The 15,328-nt window shown below is 48.9% G+C and overlaps 1 protein-coding gene across 3 annotated transcripts in view; it reads left to right on the top strand.

Annotated features, from left to right (window-relative positions):
• The first annotated feature begins 9,593 nt into the window (after window positions 1-9,593).
• GPR161 (G protein-coupled receptor 161) overlaps window positions 9,594-15,328 on the top strand; it is a 40,901-nt gene continuing 35,166 nt past the window's right edge. For 2 of the 3 annotated variants that reach the window (XM_036343909.1, XM_036343911.1), the window contains exon 1: window positions 9,594-9,751. In XM_036343909.1, the coding sequence (XP_036199802.1) occupies window positions 9,745-9,751 (7 nt within the window). In that variant the 5' untranslated portion in view covers window positions 9,594-9,744. Of the gene's footprint in view, window positions 9,752-10,092; window positions 10,288-15,328 lie in introns of those variants that run through there. The other variant, XM_036343910.1, reaches the window with a different exon arrangement.

Genomic DNA, 15,328 nt, shown 5'->3' with positions numbered 1-15,328 from the left:
CGCCCGCCCTTCTTTCCGCCCTCTTCTCCGCCCTGCGCTTTTTGCTTCCGGGACCAGGCGCCACCGTTGCGTGACCCACGTTACGTCACGACGCACCGGAAAAGGGGCGGAGGAGAAACAGGTGAGGGGCTGGGCTTCGCCCGCGAGGGGCGTGGTCAGCGTCGTGCGGCCCCCGGAACTCCTTGGGTGACGTCATCGAGGGGCGTTTACTGAACGGGAACCTCGGGCTTGGTCAGCGGTGGGAAGGGCAGACTGATGGACCCGCTGGGCCAAGGCAGGGGTTGGGAGGATCCAGAGATGGTTGGCGGGGGAAGCCGGAGAGACAGGCGGACCCCTCGGGAGAACAGTAGGCAGGCAGACACTCCTGCTCCGACGGGGAAGGTAAACAGGAAGAGGGAAGGTGCCATCCAGGCTTGAAGATCCAGCCACAGAGCTGAGGACCAAGAGCGGACTTGGGCAGCACCGCAGTAAGAGGAAGGCAGAACCGCAGCCGCAGTCCCTGTGCAGGCAGGGCACGTGTCAGAGCATCCAGCAAAGGCTCCGTCACAGAGGAGCGGGGAAGAACTAGACCCTGAGCTGGGAATGCACTTCCCTTTTTCTCATGCTTATGGTTAGATCAAGTTCCACCTCCACCTGCATCCCCCCCCACCCCCCACCCCCCCGTTTAAAAAACCCTGGGGGTGCCCTGGCCGGGTAGCTCAGTTGGTTAGGCCGTTGTCCTGATACGCCAAGGTGGCGGGTTCATACAACAATCAACAAATGAATGCATAAATGAGTGGAACAACAAATTGATGTTTCTCTCTCACCAATAAATACATTTTTAAAAAGAAAAGAAAAACCTTGGTGGAGTCTCTGTTCCTTACAATCAAAGAGCTCTGTGGAAACAATGGGCTACTTTCAACATCTCCTTGAGTTGCCCTATCCACAACCCTTCATCCCCCAAATATGCACATAAAATATATAATGGAGGCCAGGTTCTGAGGAGGGGAGGGAGGTGACAGAATAAGAATTCATGCTGTGGGGAATTTAAAAGAGGGGAGGGGCAAGCTAGGGATGAGAATATAAATATTTTAGCAGTGTAATAGGGTAGGGAGAAAGGGTCTAGAAGACCCATAGGATTTGAAGAGCTGAGAGAAGAGCAGAGTTGATTGCATCCAAATTTATTTTTAAAAAGGAAACATTGCCTACTCTCAACTTGTGGCATGATTTGGAGATAAAAGCAACCCATTAGTAAAGGAGAAATAAAAGCCAGCCATTGCAAACTCTCAGAGACTTTCAGAGAAATATATGAGCTGACAAGTTCCTGAACAAATATACTTTTACAATATAGTTTTATACACTTCCAAAACATATATTTTTACTCATTGGTATATTTTCTTAACAATATACATGGTGAAAAATCCTTCCAGAGCAGTTTATACCACTTTAACTCTTTTTTGTTGTTGTTAAATCCTCGCTCGAGGATATTTTTTCGTTGATTTTTTTTTAGAGAGAGTGGAAGGGAGAGGGAGCGAAAGAGAAAAACATCGATGTGAGAGAGAGCCCCAACGATTGAGCCTACAAGAGCCTGCAACTGAGGTACATGCCTTTGACTAGAATCAGACCTGGGACCCTTCAGGCCACAGGCCGACACTCTATTCACTGAGCCAAACTGGCTAGAGCTAACTCTTTTTTATTTAATAATATAATCCATAGTATGGCTATTCTAGTTTATTCAACCTTTCCTCTGTGGATGTGTGCTCACTTTGTTTATATTTTTTGCCACAACAGATGTTTCAATAAATATTCTTGCATATGTATAGTCTGTATCTGGTGTTTTTCTTTCCATGGGGTAGATTCCCGGGAGTAGGATTTCTGGGTCAAAGGGCATAGATTTATTTTAACTTAACAGATATTGTCAGATTGCTTTTTCAAGTGGCTATATACAGTATATGCAGGGTAGGGCAAAAGTAGGTTTACAGTTGTTAGTATGGAAATAATACAATAATTAATAAATAATAATACAAAAACAAACTGTTTCTAGTACTCACAACTGTAAACCTACTTTTGCCTTACCCTTATACACTTTCACCAGCAGTAAGTGAGCATTCAGGACCCTAGTTCCAAATGCTGGTGTGAAGAAAACCCACCTCCAGAAACATCCATTAGTAGGTGTTGGGAGGGACCCAGGAATCTGAGTTTTTTCAAGGATCCCCATGTAATTTGCTAGAGAGCAAGATTGGGGAGTCACAGGTTGACCTTGCTGCAGGATTTACCAAGAGGGGGAATAAGGGGCAGGGATCAGGAAAGTCATCTGATGGGACTCCCTTCTACTAATGGGCTCAAATGTAAACTTCTCACATTATCACCAAGTAACATTTTAAGTAACAGACACACCCCAACAAGACTGGAAAAAGACAATATTAATAATTCAACCATAAATTTATGTCTCAGTATCTGTCCATCCCGTTGGTAATATTTATCCTTCAATAAATTTTTGTTGTTACCACTTTTACATGGTTGAACACTGCCATCTGTGATGGAACATTTTAAATTCAGTTAAGTCTATAGCTTATGGATAGCATATGGCCATCATTCAAACAGTAATTGGAACAATTCTTTCAGCAATATTATTTTCCTGCAAAAATTTATTTTTATATCAATCAAAAATACTTAAATGTTCTAATTTTGGGGGTAGATAAACAAATTATTGTGTTGGATAAAGTTATTAGAGGTACTTATTTGCTAAAAGCAACTATTGGATATGCCATATTTTATAATCCCAGGTTGGCATTTCTTCATTCTTGTCTTTCCTATTCTTCCCTCCCTCCCTCCCTAATCTTTCCCACCCAATCTTCTTCTCCCTCTCTCCCCCTTCATCTGTCTCCCCTTTCTCCCTCTCCCCCATTTCCCCTTCCTCTTCCCCCCTCCCTTTTGCACCTGATCCATCTCCCAGGCCCACCAAGTCATCCACTGGAACTGCTGCAGCTCCAACATCGGCCACTAGGGGCCCTCTACTACCCTAGCCTGAGAGGAGAGAAAAAGTCTTCTATCCAACTTTCTTAACAGAAATACCGTTAATTCTCATGGGTATTTTCAAAAGAATATCCCAAAGCAAACCAAAGGAAAAAGAGAAGAAATAAAGAAAAGATGTTCCCAACAGCAAACAGTCGTTTCCAAGGCTAAGAGGACTAAGCCCGCCCAGCTTCTCCCTGAGGAAGCTCTCAGGGGAGCCACTCCCTGCCAATAGCTCAGCTCCCAGCCTGCTGCATTATTCCCCGTCGCTCCAGCCCGATGGGGGGGGGGGGGGGGGGGGGGGGGAACTAAGGACATTCGGATGCCACTTGTCGTCGCAAGTCACAGCCCCGGTTTGTTCCCTTAGCGCTGCCCATCCCTTCATTAGAGCCATTTGGGAGCGAATTTGGTTCCTGCCAAGATCCAGAGTGTCACATATCCTTTTGTGACATGCTGCAGGCAGTTTTCCTCAGCTTATTTATTTATTTGTTTGTTTATTTATTTTGGATTTTGCTCAGGGTGATTTTTCATGAAATTATTTATTTTTAATTGTGTAGTCAAATTTATCTTTTCTATTATTGTTACTTCTGGATGTGGTTTCTAGTTAGGAAAAAAAATGTTTCCCACTTTCAGGCATAAAGGAATTTAATTTTTTTTTTTTCTCCTAGAATTTCTCTGGGTTTCCTTTTGATATTTAGATCTCTGACACATTTGGGATTTGTCTTTTGCACAAATGCATAAATCACCTCCTGGGCACAACTTTGATTGGTTTGGGATACGCCATTTTCTGGGAGGAGTCAGGAAATGATGGTGAAATGATCATAATCACTTATTAGGACATTACAGTTCAAGATAGATCCTAATAATAGTAATAATAATAAAATCAATAATAACAGCTAACTTTAACTAGAGCCTGCTAAATTCTAGGCATATGACAAGCATTATGTCATTTAATCCTCATAATTAGTGTTAAAAACAAAATTCAACTGAGTAAATTTGAGGATCTCATTGGCTTTATTAAGTGACTCATGAACCAGGGTTGTACACATGGAAGATTTTTTTTTTAAATATATTTTATTGATTTTTTTACAGAGAGGAAGGGAGAGGGATAGAGAGTTAGAAACATCAGTGAAAGAGAAACATTGATCAGCTGCCTCCTGCACACCTCCTACTGGGGATGTGCCCGCAACCAAGGTACATGCCCTTGACCAGAATCGAACCTGGGACCATTCAGTCCCCAGACCAGCGCTCTATCCACTGAGCCAAACTGGTTAGGGTGGAAGATTTTTTAAAATATTTTTACTAGAGGCCTGGTGCACGAAATTCATGGGGGGGGGGTGTCCCTCAGCCTAGCCTGCACCCTCTCCAATCTGGGACCCCTCCAGGGATGTCCGACTGCCAGTTTAGGCCTGATACCACAGGGATATCCCTCTCACAATCCAGGACTGCTGGCCCCTAATCATCCACCTGCTTGCTTGCCTGATTGCCCCTAACCACTTCTGCCTACCAGCCTGATTGCCCCCTAATCGCTTTCCTGCTGGCCTAATTGATGCCTAACTGCTCCCCTGCCAACATGATCATCCCCAACTGCACTCCCCTGCCAGCCTGATCGCCTCCAACTGCCTTCCCCTGTGGGGCTGAGGGGAGTGGGGGACTGAGGCTGGATGAGGCTGGGCTGATGGGCGCCACCATCTTGTGAGGTTGTGGCAGTCAATTAGCATTTTCTCTCTTTATTAGATAGGATTTTTTTTTTGTCTAAAGTTTTACATATCTCCTTTTTCCCCAATTGACACCCCTCCTCAGCCATTCCCACCCCTAGCAAAACCCAGTGTCTGTGTCCATTGGTTATGCTAATATGCATGCATACAAGTCCTTTGGTTGCTCTCTAACCCCCTCTCCCCTACCATTTGTCTTTAGACCGATCTATTCTTGTTCATAAAATTATGTTGATCATTATATCCCACATATGAGGGAGATCATGTGATATTTATCTTTCTCTGGCTGGCTTATTTTGCTTAGTATAATGTTGATTTTCATAGGAAGAAGAGTGGGCAAGGGAGCTATTTACAAAGAAAACACAGGTCATGTGGGGACGTGGACATCTTTTCTTTAGGGAGATGAGAACAGGAGGGATTTTATCATTCAGATTGCCTCTTCTTTCTATGGGGGATGGAGAGCTCATGGAACAGATTATCTTGCTGGTGGTTGGCCAGAGAGAGTCCAGACTGGTTGATTAAGACTGTTTCTGGGAGAATGTGACAGAGTCCCCTAACTTGGTAAATCTGACGCCATGAGTGCCACTGATCACAGTGATAAGATTTTCCAAAATGATGAATTCTTTTTTTTTTTTTTTTTTTTGTTAATCCTTACCCGAGGGTATTCATTGAATTTTAGGAAGAGTGGAAGAGAGAGGGAAAGACAGAGAAACATCAATGTGAGAGAAACACATTGGTTGCCTCCTGCACGAGCCCTGACCAGGGCCCGGGCTGGGGAGGAGCTTGCAACCGAGGTACGTGCCCTTGACCGAAATCAAACCCGGGACCCTTTGGTCCACAGGTGGATGCTCTATCCTCTGAGCCAAACCGGCTAGGGCAAAAAATGATGAACAACGCTTGATGAGTTTTGAACAAATCAAAACACATGTTTTCCTCAGTTTACACAGGAATGGTATTCCTGAACAAACTGGTGTGTAACATAACCATGCCAAAGAATTTCAGTTTTGGGGATCTTTCAAAAGTCATGTATGTTAATAATGTGGGCAACTTTCCCAATCGACACCATACCCAGAAGTAATAACAATAGCAGAGTGGAATTGCTCTTAGTCTTGGACTGTCCTCTGCACTGCACAATGTCTGGCATCCGCGTCCCTACCCACTAAATACCAGGAGTGTCATCTAATCATTATGACAACCCCAAAGCACCCCCAGGGTTCCAGAATGTCATACTCAGAAACACTGAATTAGATGCTTTCTGCTTCAAATAACAGAAATAAACCCATATACGCTTAACAGACAAATATTTATTGGCTTTCATAACTGATTAGTCCAGGGGTACAACTTCAGGGAAGGTTTCATCCAGGGCCACACAGCATCTAATTTTCCCTATTTAGCCAGCATCTAATTTTCCCTATTTCTCACCTCCCTCCCCTTTTCTGTACTCGGTTTCCTAAATTTTGGCTCCACCCAGTATTCTCGACAAAATGTCCTTGAGGCTTCGCTCTGACCAGTCTCCATCTCTGAACTGACCACGTGGCTGAAAAAGATGGGAAATGCTGACAATCCGAGCCCACCTCCGGACCTGGGGGGACATCACTGCTATGCAAACCCCATAGCTGACCCCCAGACGGAAGCAATGTTTTTCCCAAAGGGAACTATGGATACTGAACAGACAGCAACTATCCACAATTTCTGCAGACAGTGTCTCTGGGAATGGGTCCTGAAACTCAGCATTTTAACAAACCTCCCTAGAGTTTCTCTTCATTGTAAAACAGCTTTTATGGAGACATCATTTAAATCCCAACAAAGGTTCTAGTGTCTCCACACCTTCCACGGTACTTGTCATTGCCCTCTTTATTATGGCCATCAATTGAGGGTGTGAAGTAAAACTGTATATATATATATATATATATATATATATATATATATATATATATTATTGATTTTTTACAGAGAGGAAGGGAGAGGGATAGATTTAGAAACATCGATGAGAGAGAAACATCGATCAGCTGCCTCTTGCACACCCCCTACTGGGGATGTGCCCACAACCAAGGTACATGCCCTTGACTGGAATGGAACCCGGGACCCTTCAGTGCGCAGGCCGACACTCTATCCACTGAGCCAAACCGGTTAGGGCGTAAAATTGTTTTTGTTTTACTGATTGATTGATTGATTTTTAGAGAAAGAGGAAGGGAGAGAGAAAAAACAGGGAATTGTTGGTTGTTCTGCTTATTCATGCATTCATTGGTTGCTTCTTGTATGTGCCCTGATCAAGGATCGAACCTGCAACCTTGGTTCATCGGGATGATGCTCTAACCAACAGAGCTACCAGGTCAGGGCTAAAAGTGTTGTTTTGGTATGCATTTCCCTAATGACCAGTGATGTCCAACAGTTTGTTCTGTGCGTAGTGGCCATTGGTACATCTTCTTGGGAGAAATGTCTGCTCAGATCCTGTGCCCATTTTTAAGGTGGGTTGTTTATCTTTTTATTATTGAGTTGTAGGAGTTCTTTATATATTCTGGATGCAAGTCCCTGATCAGATAGGTGAATTGCACATATTTTATCCCAGGTTGTGAGTTGTCTTTTCATTTTCTTCATGGTGTCCTTGGAAGCTTTAAAGCTTTTAATTTTAATAAAAATCCAAGATATCCAGGTTCTCTTTAATTACTTGTGCCTTTGGTGTTGTATCTAAGAAAGTCCAAGAGATCCTCATAGATCCAAAAGTTTGAGAGCCAGAGGCCTTTGAAGACATGCTTTTATTTATTTCCTTTTTTCTTTAATGTATTTAAAATGTTTTATTGGGTCAGGCCCTGGGCCTACAGTGGTGAATAAAACAGACAGGGTTGCTGCCATGGAATTATGTCTACCACTGGAGGCATACTAAAAACAGATAAACAGAAAAAAATGTCATAACGGGATAGATTTCTTTTTTTTTTATTAAATCTTTATTGTTCAGATTATTACATTTGTTCCTCTTTTTTTCCCCCCATAACTCCCCTCCTTCCAGTTCCCACCCCACCCTCCGCCCTCACTCCCCACCCACTGTCCTCATCCATAGGTGCACGATTTTTGTCCAGTCTCTTCCCGAATCTCCCACACCCCTTTCCCCACCAAGAATAGTGTCCATTCCCTTTCTATGTCCCTGATTCTATTATAATCACCAGTTCATTCTGTTCATCAGATTATTTATTCACTTGATTCTTAGATTCACTATGGAAAAGAACAGAGAGCTCCCAGAGCAGAGGGTGGCGCATGCCTTTCAGATGGGTGGGGGTAGACTTCTCCGAGGTGGCACTGACACTCAGATGTGAAGGGGCTGAAGGATCCAGCCGTGAGTATGGGGAAATAATATTCCTTCTGGAACAGACAGCAAACTTCCTGATTTTGCTTTGACTAATTTTATTTGGATTGAGAAGATATTTTGTACCAAAGATGTCTCATCATATGTCGATTCCTCATGAGCATTTAGGGTTCACTTGGGCAAAACCTCTCATTATTTTAGTACAGAAGTCTTTTTTTGGGGGGGCGGGGGGGTGTCCCAAGGGGAATTAGCTTATGAAATTGATCTGGGAAAGGAGAATTATTTTATATCTTTCCCTAACTTTTTTGGAAAAAAAAATTCTTGCTCAAATCAATGTTGTTTCTCACACAACTGTCACCTGTACAGCGATATATAGTGAAATCGTTACTTAAATAATTTTTGTTTTCTCTGCATTTGACTGAATATTGTTCCTGGCTCAATATTAGCTCTACAGGAAACAAAAACCAATCTTAAGAGCAATTGAAAAGATGCACTTGTTGGCAGCAATTTCTATCCTAGAATGAACAGCAAGTTCTGAGCTCTTGAGTGATGGGAAGAAAAACCTTTGTGATAAATAATATATTTGATAATGAGCAGCAGGAGAAACAAATGTTTTCATTTGAAGAGTTCACAATGGAATGAAGTATGGGATGGGCAGTTTTTGCATCATGGGTGCATATGGAGCCCAAAGAGCCATAACTGTAGGTTTTCATTCTCTCCATGTTAGTTTATGCCATATATTTTCAGACCTTTCTCTAATTCCAATTTTCAAAGGGCTCGGCTCTCGGGTTCTATGGCTCTAGGGGATTTACGTACATTATCTCAATTCATCTTTTAAAGTCTACAGATAGGCAGGCAGGAGTGTGCCTAGATTATGTCCGACAAAGCCGAGGTTCAGAAAGGTTAAATAACTTCCCCCAAGGTCCCAAGTCTTTGCCAGTGTGGGAATCAGTGCAAATGAAAAATTCATAATAACGGGATTTCAGAATAAAAGTATAAACTACTCTGGACAGCAGACTGCTGGGATCCTTCAGCACCTGGCTCGCTGGTGACCTGGACTCAGAGGAGCTTCAGCCCCGTTTCTGACCAATGAAGCACGTGTCCCACAGGAACGGTAAGCCATCCAGTCACTCTCTCTCCCCACCCCCCATGCGTCCCTGAAGACAAGCGGGGTGCTTGGCAGGTGCTGGATAGTCAATTATTGTTCTAAATGCCGCCTCAGTGGCCTAATAATAACAAGAAAGCAGTTCCCACAGTGCCAATCTGTAGACAAGGGAATAATCAATGCATTTATCAAAGTAGATGGATTTCTGGGGAATTTGAATCCTGCTCCAGGGAAAGCATTCATTTTCGCTGGAGTTTGAACTTAACTTCCCACCCGATTCTTTGCTGCCCGGTCTCTTGCTCTCTTCTTCCCTCCCTCCCTCCCTTTTTAAAGCAGTTTTACTGTTTGCTTGCACTTTGCGTCCTCTGGGTAAGTTTGCTGCACAGAAAACGCAGGAGAGGGGACATAACCCTTCTAAGGAGGCTCCGTTCTGTCCCGCGACCTGGCAGCGCCAGTCCGTGTGCATCGCGCTTTTGGCTCAGAGAGAGGGGAGAGCAGGCTGGTAAACATCCACCCCGTCACCCCCAAGCGGTGCGGGTCCCCTCCGCAGGCTGCGCGGTGGCTCCTGTGATACTCCGGGCCGGGACAGTGCCTGGCACCAGGCAGACACTCACAAGTTGGCCGGATGAATGAAAGGTGAGCAGGGAAGGATGCCAGGAGTCCAGGCGAGGCTGGAGGCGGCGACGGGGGTGCGCGGAGCCGCCCGGAAGAATCCGAAAGTATGAGTGTGATGCCGGGAGAAATGGAGAGGGGACCGGGAAGGCCCCCGCAGTGGAAGCGGGACGGAGGGACGGGACCGGGAAGGCCGGGGCCTCGGGGGTTTACGGGCGCCGAGTGGGGCGAGCCGAGAGGTAAGGGCGAGACAAAGAGCCGCCGCCAAGGCCGATCTTGGGAAGAAATGGAAAAGGGGTGGCGGGGGGAGGGCGGACGCGCAGGAAGGGGCGTGAGGACCTGGAGGGGCAGCGCCGGGGGGCGGGGGGAGGCGCGGGCGGCGCGAAGTTCCCGGCCTGCGCCCCGCGGGTCCGCGTGCTGGCGGCCGGGCGGGAGGAGCGAGCGGGATCGGGGCTGAAACCCGAAACCTCGGGTCCCGCGCGGCCGGGAGGAAGGAAGCGGCGGCGGCCAGGCGGGCGGTGGCCGGTCGGGCCCTGCGCTGCCGCGGCGGCGACCCCTCGGTGAGCAGGCGGGGCGCGGAGCCGGGCGCGGGCGGGATGGAGCGCGGCCGAGGTGGGGGCGCAGGGCGGGGGCGGGGCCTGGGCCGGGCCCGGGGGTCCCCGCGCCCCTCCCCAAGCCTCCCCGCCCCGCGGAGGTAGGGCTGTCCCCTCGGCCGCACTCGGGCGGTGGGAGCCCGAGTTCTTTGTGGAGGATCTGGGGGGCGCGCCCCTCCCGGCAGCCAGGGCTGCCCAGTGGCCCTGCTCGCAGCCTCGCCCTGCGTCTCCGGCGCCGCCTAAGCCGCTGCCAGGACCCGGGAGAGGGAGGACGGCGGTGCGGGCCCGGGACCGGCTCATTGGGGTCGTGCGCCCCCAGGCCGAGGGGCTCAGGCCCCGCTCGGGGACAGGCGTGGGGGGCAGAGCGGCCTCGCCCTGCGCTGGAGCCGCGAGGACCAGGTGAGCAGCATCCTCCGCGGGGTTCAGGGCGCTGTCTCGCCACGCCTGGCGGGGGGCGCGCCCAGAAGTCGCCGGCTGCCCTGGCGCCGCGGGGTGGCGCCTCCGCCCCTCCGATCTGTGAGAGGGAGAGCCGGCTAGCTTTTGGGGGGCTTGGCCGGCCTGCTGCTCCCCTGGGTCAGAGCTTAACCCCTGCCACCTTTGGCAAACGCCCGCGGGGTGAGGGCGGGCCGTCCGGTATGCTTCTGCGACTTGACTTCTGCGCTCCAGCCACCACGCAGCCCAGCCGGGCGCTGGCAGCACTTGGGGCCGCAGCACTTGGGGCCGCAGCTCTGGGCTGTGCTTGTACCTTTGATCACCTTTGGGGAAGTGCTTTCAAGAACAGGTCATTTGACGGAGGTGGTGTGGCTTTGGAGGGAAAGGACCTCGGTTCCTGGATGAGTTCAGTGGGGATAAGGGTAGGTTACGTGGGCCGGCCGGTGTCGGGGGCCAGCGGGTGTCCGCGAGCTGGAGGCTGGGAGGACCGGCCGCACAGCACCTGCCTCCCTTCCAGCCGGCCTCCTCCCCTGGACCTGGCCCTGGACAATCCTGGGAGAGCTTAGCAGCCCCCCAGTGAGACAGGTGGGGAGAGGCCGGAAGCAGGAGGAGGGGTGGGAGGGACCGAGGCCGCACAGTCCAGACTCTTCACCCAACTCTCTTTACCTGGGATTCCCCACCCCTTTGGGCACTTCCTCCAGAGCACCCCTCTCTGTCCTAGGCCTCACCCCTCTTATTTTATACTTGAAGATGCTTACAAGCACTTCCATACACTTGTTTGTTTCCTTCACCTGACAGCCCTGTGGAGGGTGTAGCCCCTTTTACAGTATAGACCAGGACACTGAGCCTGGAGAGATGAAGTTCTCTGTCCAGCAGATTGGGAGCCAACCTGGAAGTCCGGTTTTCTGACGTGGCTCCATCACAGCGGGGGCCCTGGACTCAGGACCGGTCCCTGTCCTGCTCCACCACCCCGCAGGGAGGTTAGGCCCCTCATGTAGAGGCCTGCTGAGCCCCTCATTTAGAAGCGAAATCCTAGGCCTCAGGTCCTCAGGTCCTCCCCTTTTGTTGCGGCCCTGTGCAGTGGGAGTCGGAGAGACGAAGGGGGCTGTGTGGTCGGAGGGGCTGAGCTCTTTGGGATTGAGGAAGGCAGAAATGGGCTGAACTGAAACGGGCCTAAATGTCAGCCACAGGAAGTTCGGTTCTGTGTAGTGTAAACTCTGTGCTGGCTGGGGCTGGTCAGGAGGCTGCCTGCAGGAGGAGGGCTGTGTGTGTGTGTGTGTGTGTGTGTGTGGTGAGGGGGTGCGGGGGGACATGCCTTCCCCTAAAGGGACAGGGGCAGGTGCAGGTGCCACAGGCTCCAGCACAGTGTTGCCTGCCCTCAGGGGGAGCTTATATTTTAAAATAGATTTTTATTGATTTCATAGACAAAGGGAGAGAGAGAGAGAGAGAGAGAAACATCAATGATGGGCGAGAATCATTTATCAGCTGCCTCCTGCACGGCCCCCACTGGGAATCGAGCCTGCAACCTGGGCAGGTGCCCTTGACCGGAATCGAACCCGGGACCCTTCAGATAGAGCAGGCTGGTGCGCTATCCACTGAGCCAAACTGGCTAGGGTGGGAGCTGTACTTTTTTTATGAGGGAAAAAGCTCCACGTTTTTTAAAGATGACAACTAATTCAAAACGTTTTTCATAACGTGCAGACTGCCAGCTTGCACCCTCTGCATTAGCCCTTAGGAGGCATTGCTGTCCTGTGAGACACAATCAAACACACCTGAGGTGAGAAGCGGTATTTTCTCTTCCGATGTTTTTCTTTGAGAACAACAACCACAGAAAACCCTCAGCAAAACTGGAGGTACTTGTTCGCTTCCTCTGGAATTTGGTGGAAGGACTGACTTTCTGACTCAGTTGTACCATCAAGTTTTCCCTCCAGTTTTTCATTGAATTGTCTGTGATTCCATCAATTTGTGAGGCTCTTACTAAATTCTGGAGTTTCATTCTTTTCTTATTAGTAAGTCAAATATCTTGCCTTTTGTGTTTTCTCCATCTTTGTTTATTGTACCTTTGTGCAGGAGTATTTAACTTTTAGGTGGTTTAGTCTGTATTGATTTGATTTTTTTTTTGGTGGCTTCAAGTTTTCTTGATTAGGAAATCCTCTCCATCTCAATATTAAATTTTCCCTTCTCCATTTTTTCTTTGCTATTGTTTATTTAAATACTAGAGGACTGGTGCACAAAAATTTGTGCACTCAGAGGGGTCCCTCACCCGGCCTGTGCCCTCTCGCAGTTTGGGACCCCTCGGGGGATGTCCACCTGCTGGCTTAGGCCCACTCTCCTGGGGAATCGGGCCTAAGCTGGCAGTCAGACATCCCTCTGGCAGCCTGGGAGCCCTCGGGGGATGTCTACTTGCCAGCAGGGAGCAGGCCTAAGCTGCAGTCGGACATCCTTAGAGCTGCTTAGGAGGTGGGAGAGGCTCCCACCACCACCACCACTGTACTGGCAGCCATCAGCCTGGCTTGTGGCTGAGCAGAGCTCCCCCAGTGGGAATGCACTGACCACCAGGGGGCAGCTCCTGCATTGAGCGTCTGCCCCTTGGTGGTCAGTGTGTGTCATAGTGACCAGTCATTCTGCTGTCAGGGTCAATTTGCGTATTACCTTTTTATTATATAGGATAGAGGCCTAGTGCATGGATGGGGGCCAGCTGGTTTGCCCTGAAGGTTGTCCTGGATCAGGGTGGGGGTTCTGCTGGGGTGCCTGGTCAACCTGGGTGAGGAGCTGATGGCTGTTTTCAGGCTGGCCATACCCCCTTCAGGGTGGAGGTCCCCGCTGGGGTGCCTGGGCAGCCTGGGTGAGGGGCTGATGGCCATTTTCAGGCTGGTCACACCCCCTTCAGGGTGGAGGTCCCCACTGGGGTGCCTGGCCAGCCTGGGTGAGGGGCTGAGGGCTGTTTGCAGGCTAGTCACACCCCCTTCAGGGTGGGGGTCCCCACTGGGGTGCCTGGCCAGCCTGGGTGAGAGGCTGATGGCCGTTTTCAGGCTGGCCACAGCCCTGGGCTGGAAGCAGGTATCTGGGATTTATTCATCTTCTATAATTGAAACTTTGTAGCCTTGAGCAGAGCTCAGGGCCACAGGGCAGGTGGGAAGCTTGGCTTCCTCCATCACCGGGGGCAACCTAAGCCTCCTGCTAGCTCCAGCTCCGTGGCTGCTGCCATCTTACTTGAGTTAATTTGCATATTTGCCCCTGATTGGCTTGTGGGCATGGCTTGTGCGTGTAGCAGAGGTACTGTCAATTTGCATGTTTCTCTTTCATTAGATTAGATATTTTAAATTACTGTTTTTCTTACTTTTTTTCAGTTTCTCTCCTCCTCGGCACCAGGCTTGACTTGGTCAGTGAGCCCCTTTAGCCAATGTGGCATGTATAATTTCTTTCATTTTCATAGTGACATTTTTTACCAAGTTGTTTTTTTTTTTTAGTTCTGCATCCTTTCTTCTATTTAATGTTTAAAGAAATGGCAGAAAGGTCCTCTGTTACATAAATAAAATGAGCAAAGAAGCATCCTATGTTACCCAAGTAACATAGGAAATCCACAGAAAAACCTTGTGATAACAGAAGTAATTACCAGGCCAGGCTGGGGTGCAATACAAAGAAAATTCTCACTTAATTCTAATTCCAGTCTGATTCACCAAGTCGTAAGGATGAGCTCTTCTGCAGGTGGGAGAAGAGGCAGGAAGGACATCTGGACGATGAAAGCATCGTCATGTGCAAAGTCATGGATTTGGAGGATGGAGAGTGATCCGGGTAGCCGAAGTGGAGGGTCCTGCCAGTGAATACGTCCTGTGGGTGCCAGAGAACGACATGGCACTATCAGGCTTGCGTAGGGGACTGGCAGCCTGGCAGCAGATTGGAGTGGGGGCGAGATCAAAGATAAGACGAGATGGAAACGTCTGGTAGTCTTCGGGGGAAGATGGGGGTGTTCTGAGCTGGGGCAGTGGCAGAGAGGATGAAGTTTTGAATGAGAAGTCAGTGATGCGCTCAATGTCTGGGATAGGAATGGAACCAACCAACGCCTACATACATGATTTTACTGAGAAGGTCAGTATGGAAATCCAAGGCTCACTCATCTACCCGGCCGCACTGAAAGTGCAGTCCGGGCCTGACACGGCAGGAATACTGGCAAGAGGAGCCTAGGGCATCCACATTTCCGACGTGAGTGAGTGGGTGGTGTTCTTTCGATGGTAGAGAGAAACGCGAAGAACAGCATGCTGAGATGGTGGATTCCATCTGCACATGTTGTACCCCAGCTGCCTGGGCGTGACATCTGGGAGAAGACATCCACCAGGGCTATGAAGCTGGAGCTCCAAAGAGTTGTCTAGGTCAGTGGCCGGCAAACTCATTAGTCAACAGAGCCAAATATCAACAGTACAACGATTGAAATTTCTTTTGAGAGCCAAATTTTTTAAACTTAAACTATATAGGTAGGTACATTGTTATTAACTTAATTAGGGTACTCCTAAGGCTTAGGAAGAGCCACACTCAAGGGACCAAAGAGCCGCATGTGGCTCGCGAGCCGCAGTTTGCC

This window comes from Myotis myotis, unplaced genomic scaffold, assembly GCF_014108235.1.
Source record: "Myotis myotis isolate mMyoMyo1 unplaced genomic scaffold, mMyoMyo1.p scaffold_m19_p_18, whole genome shotgun sequence".
NCBI classification, from domain to species: Eukaryota; Metazoa; Chordata; class Mammalia; order Chiroptera; family Vespertilionidae; genus Myotis; species Myotis myotis.
Note: the sequence above shows the minus strand (reverse complement) of the source record. Positions and strands in the feature narration are given on the sequence as shown.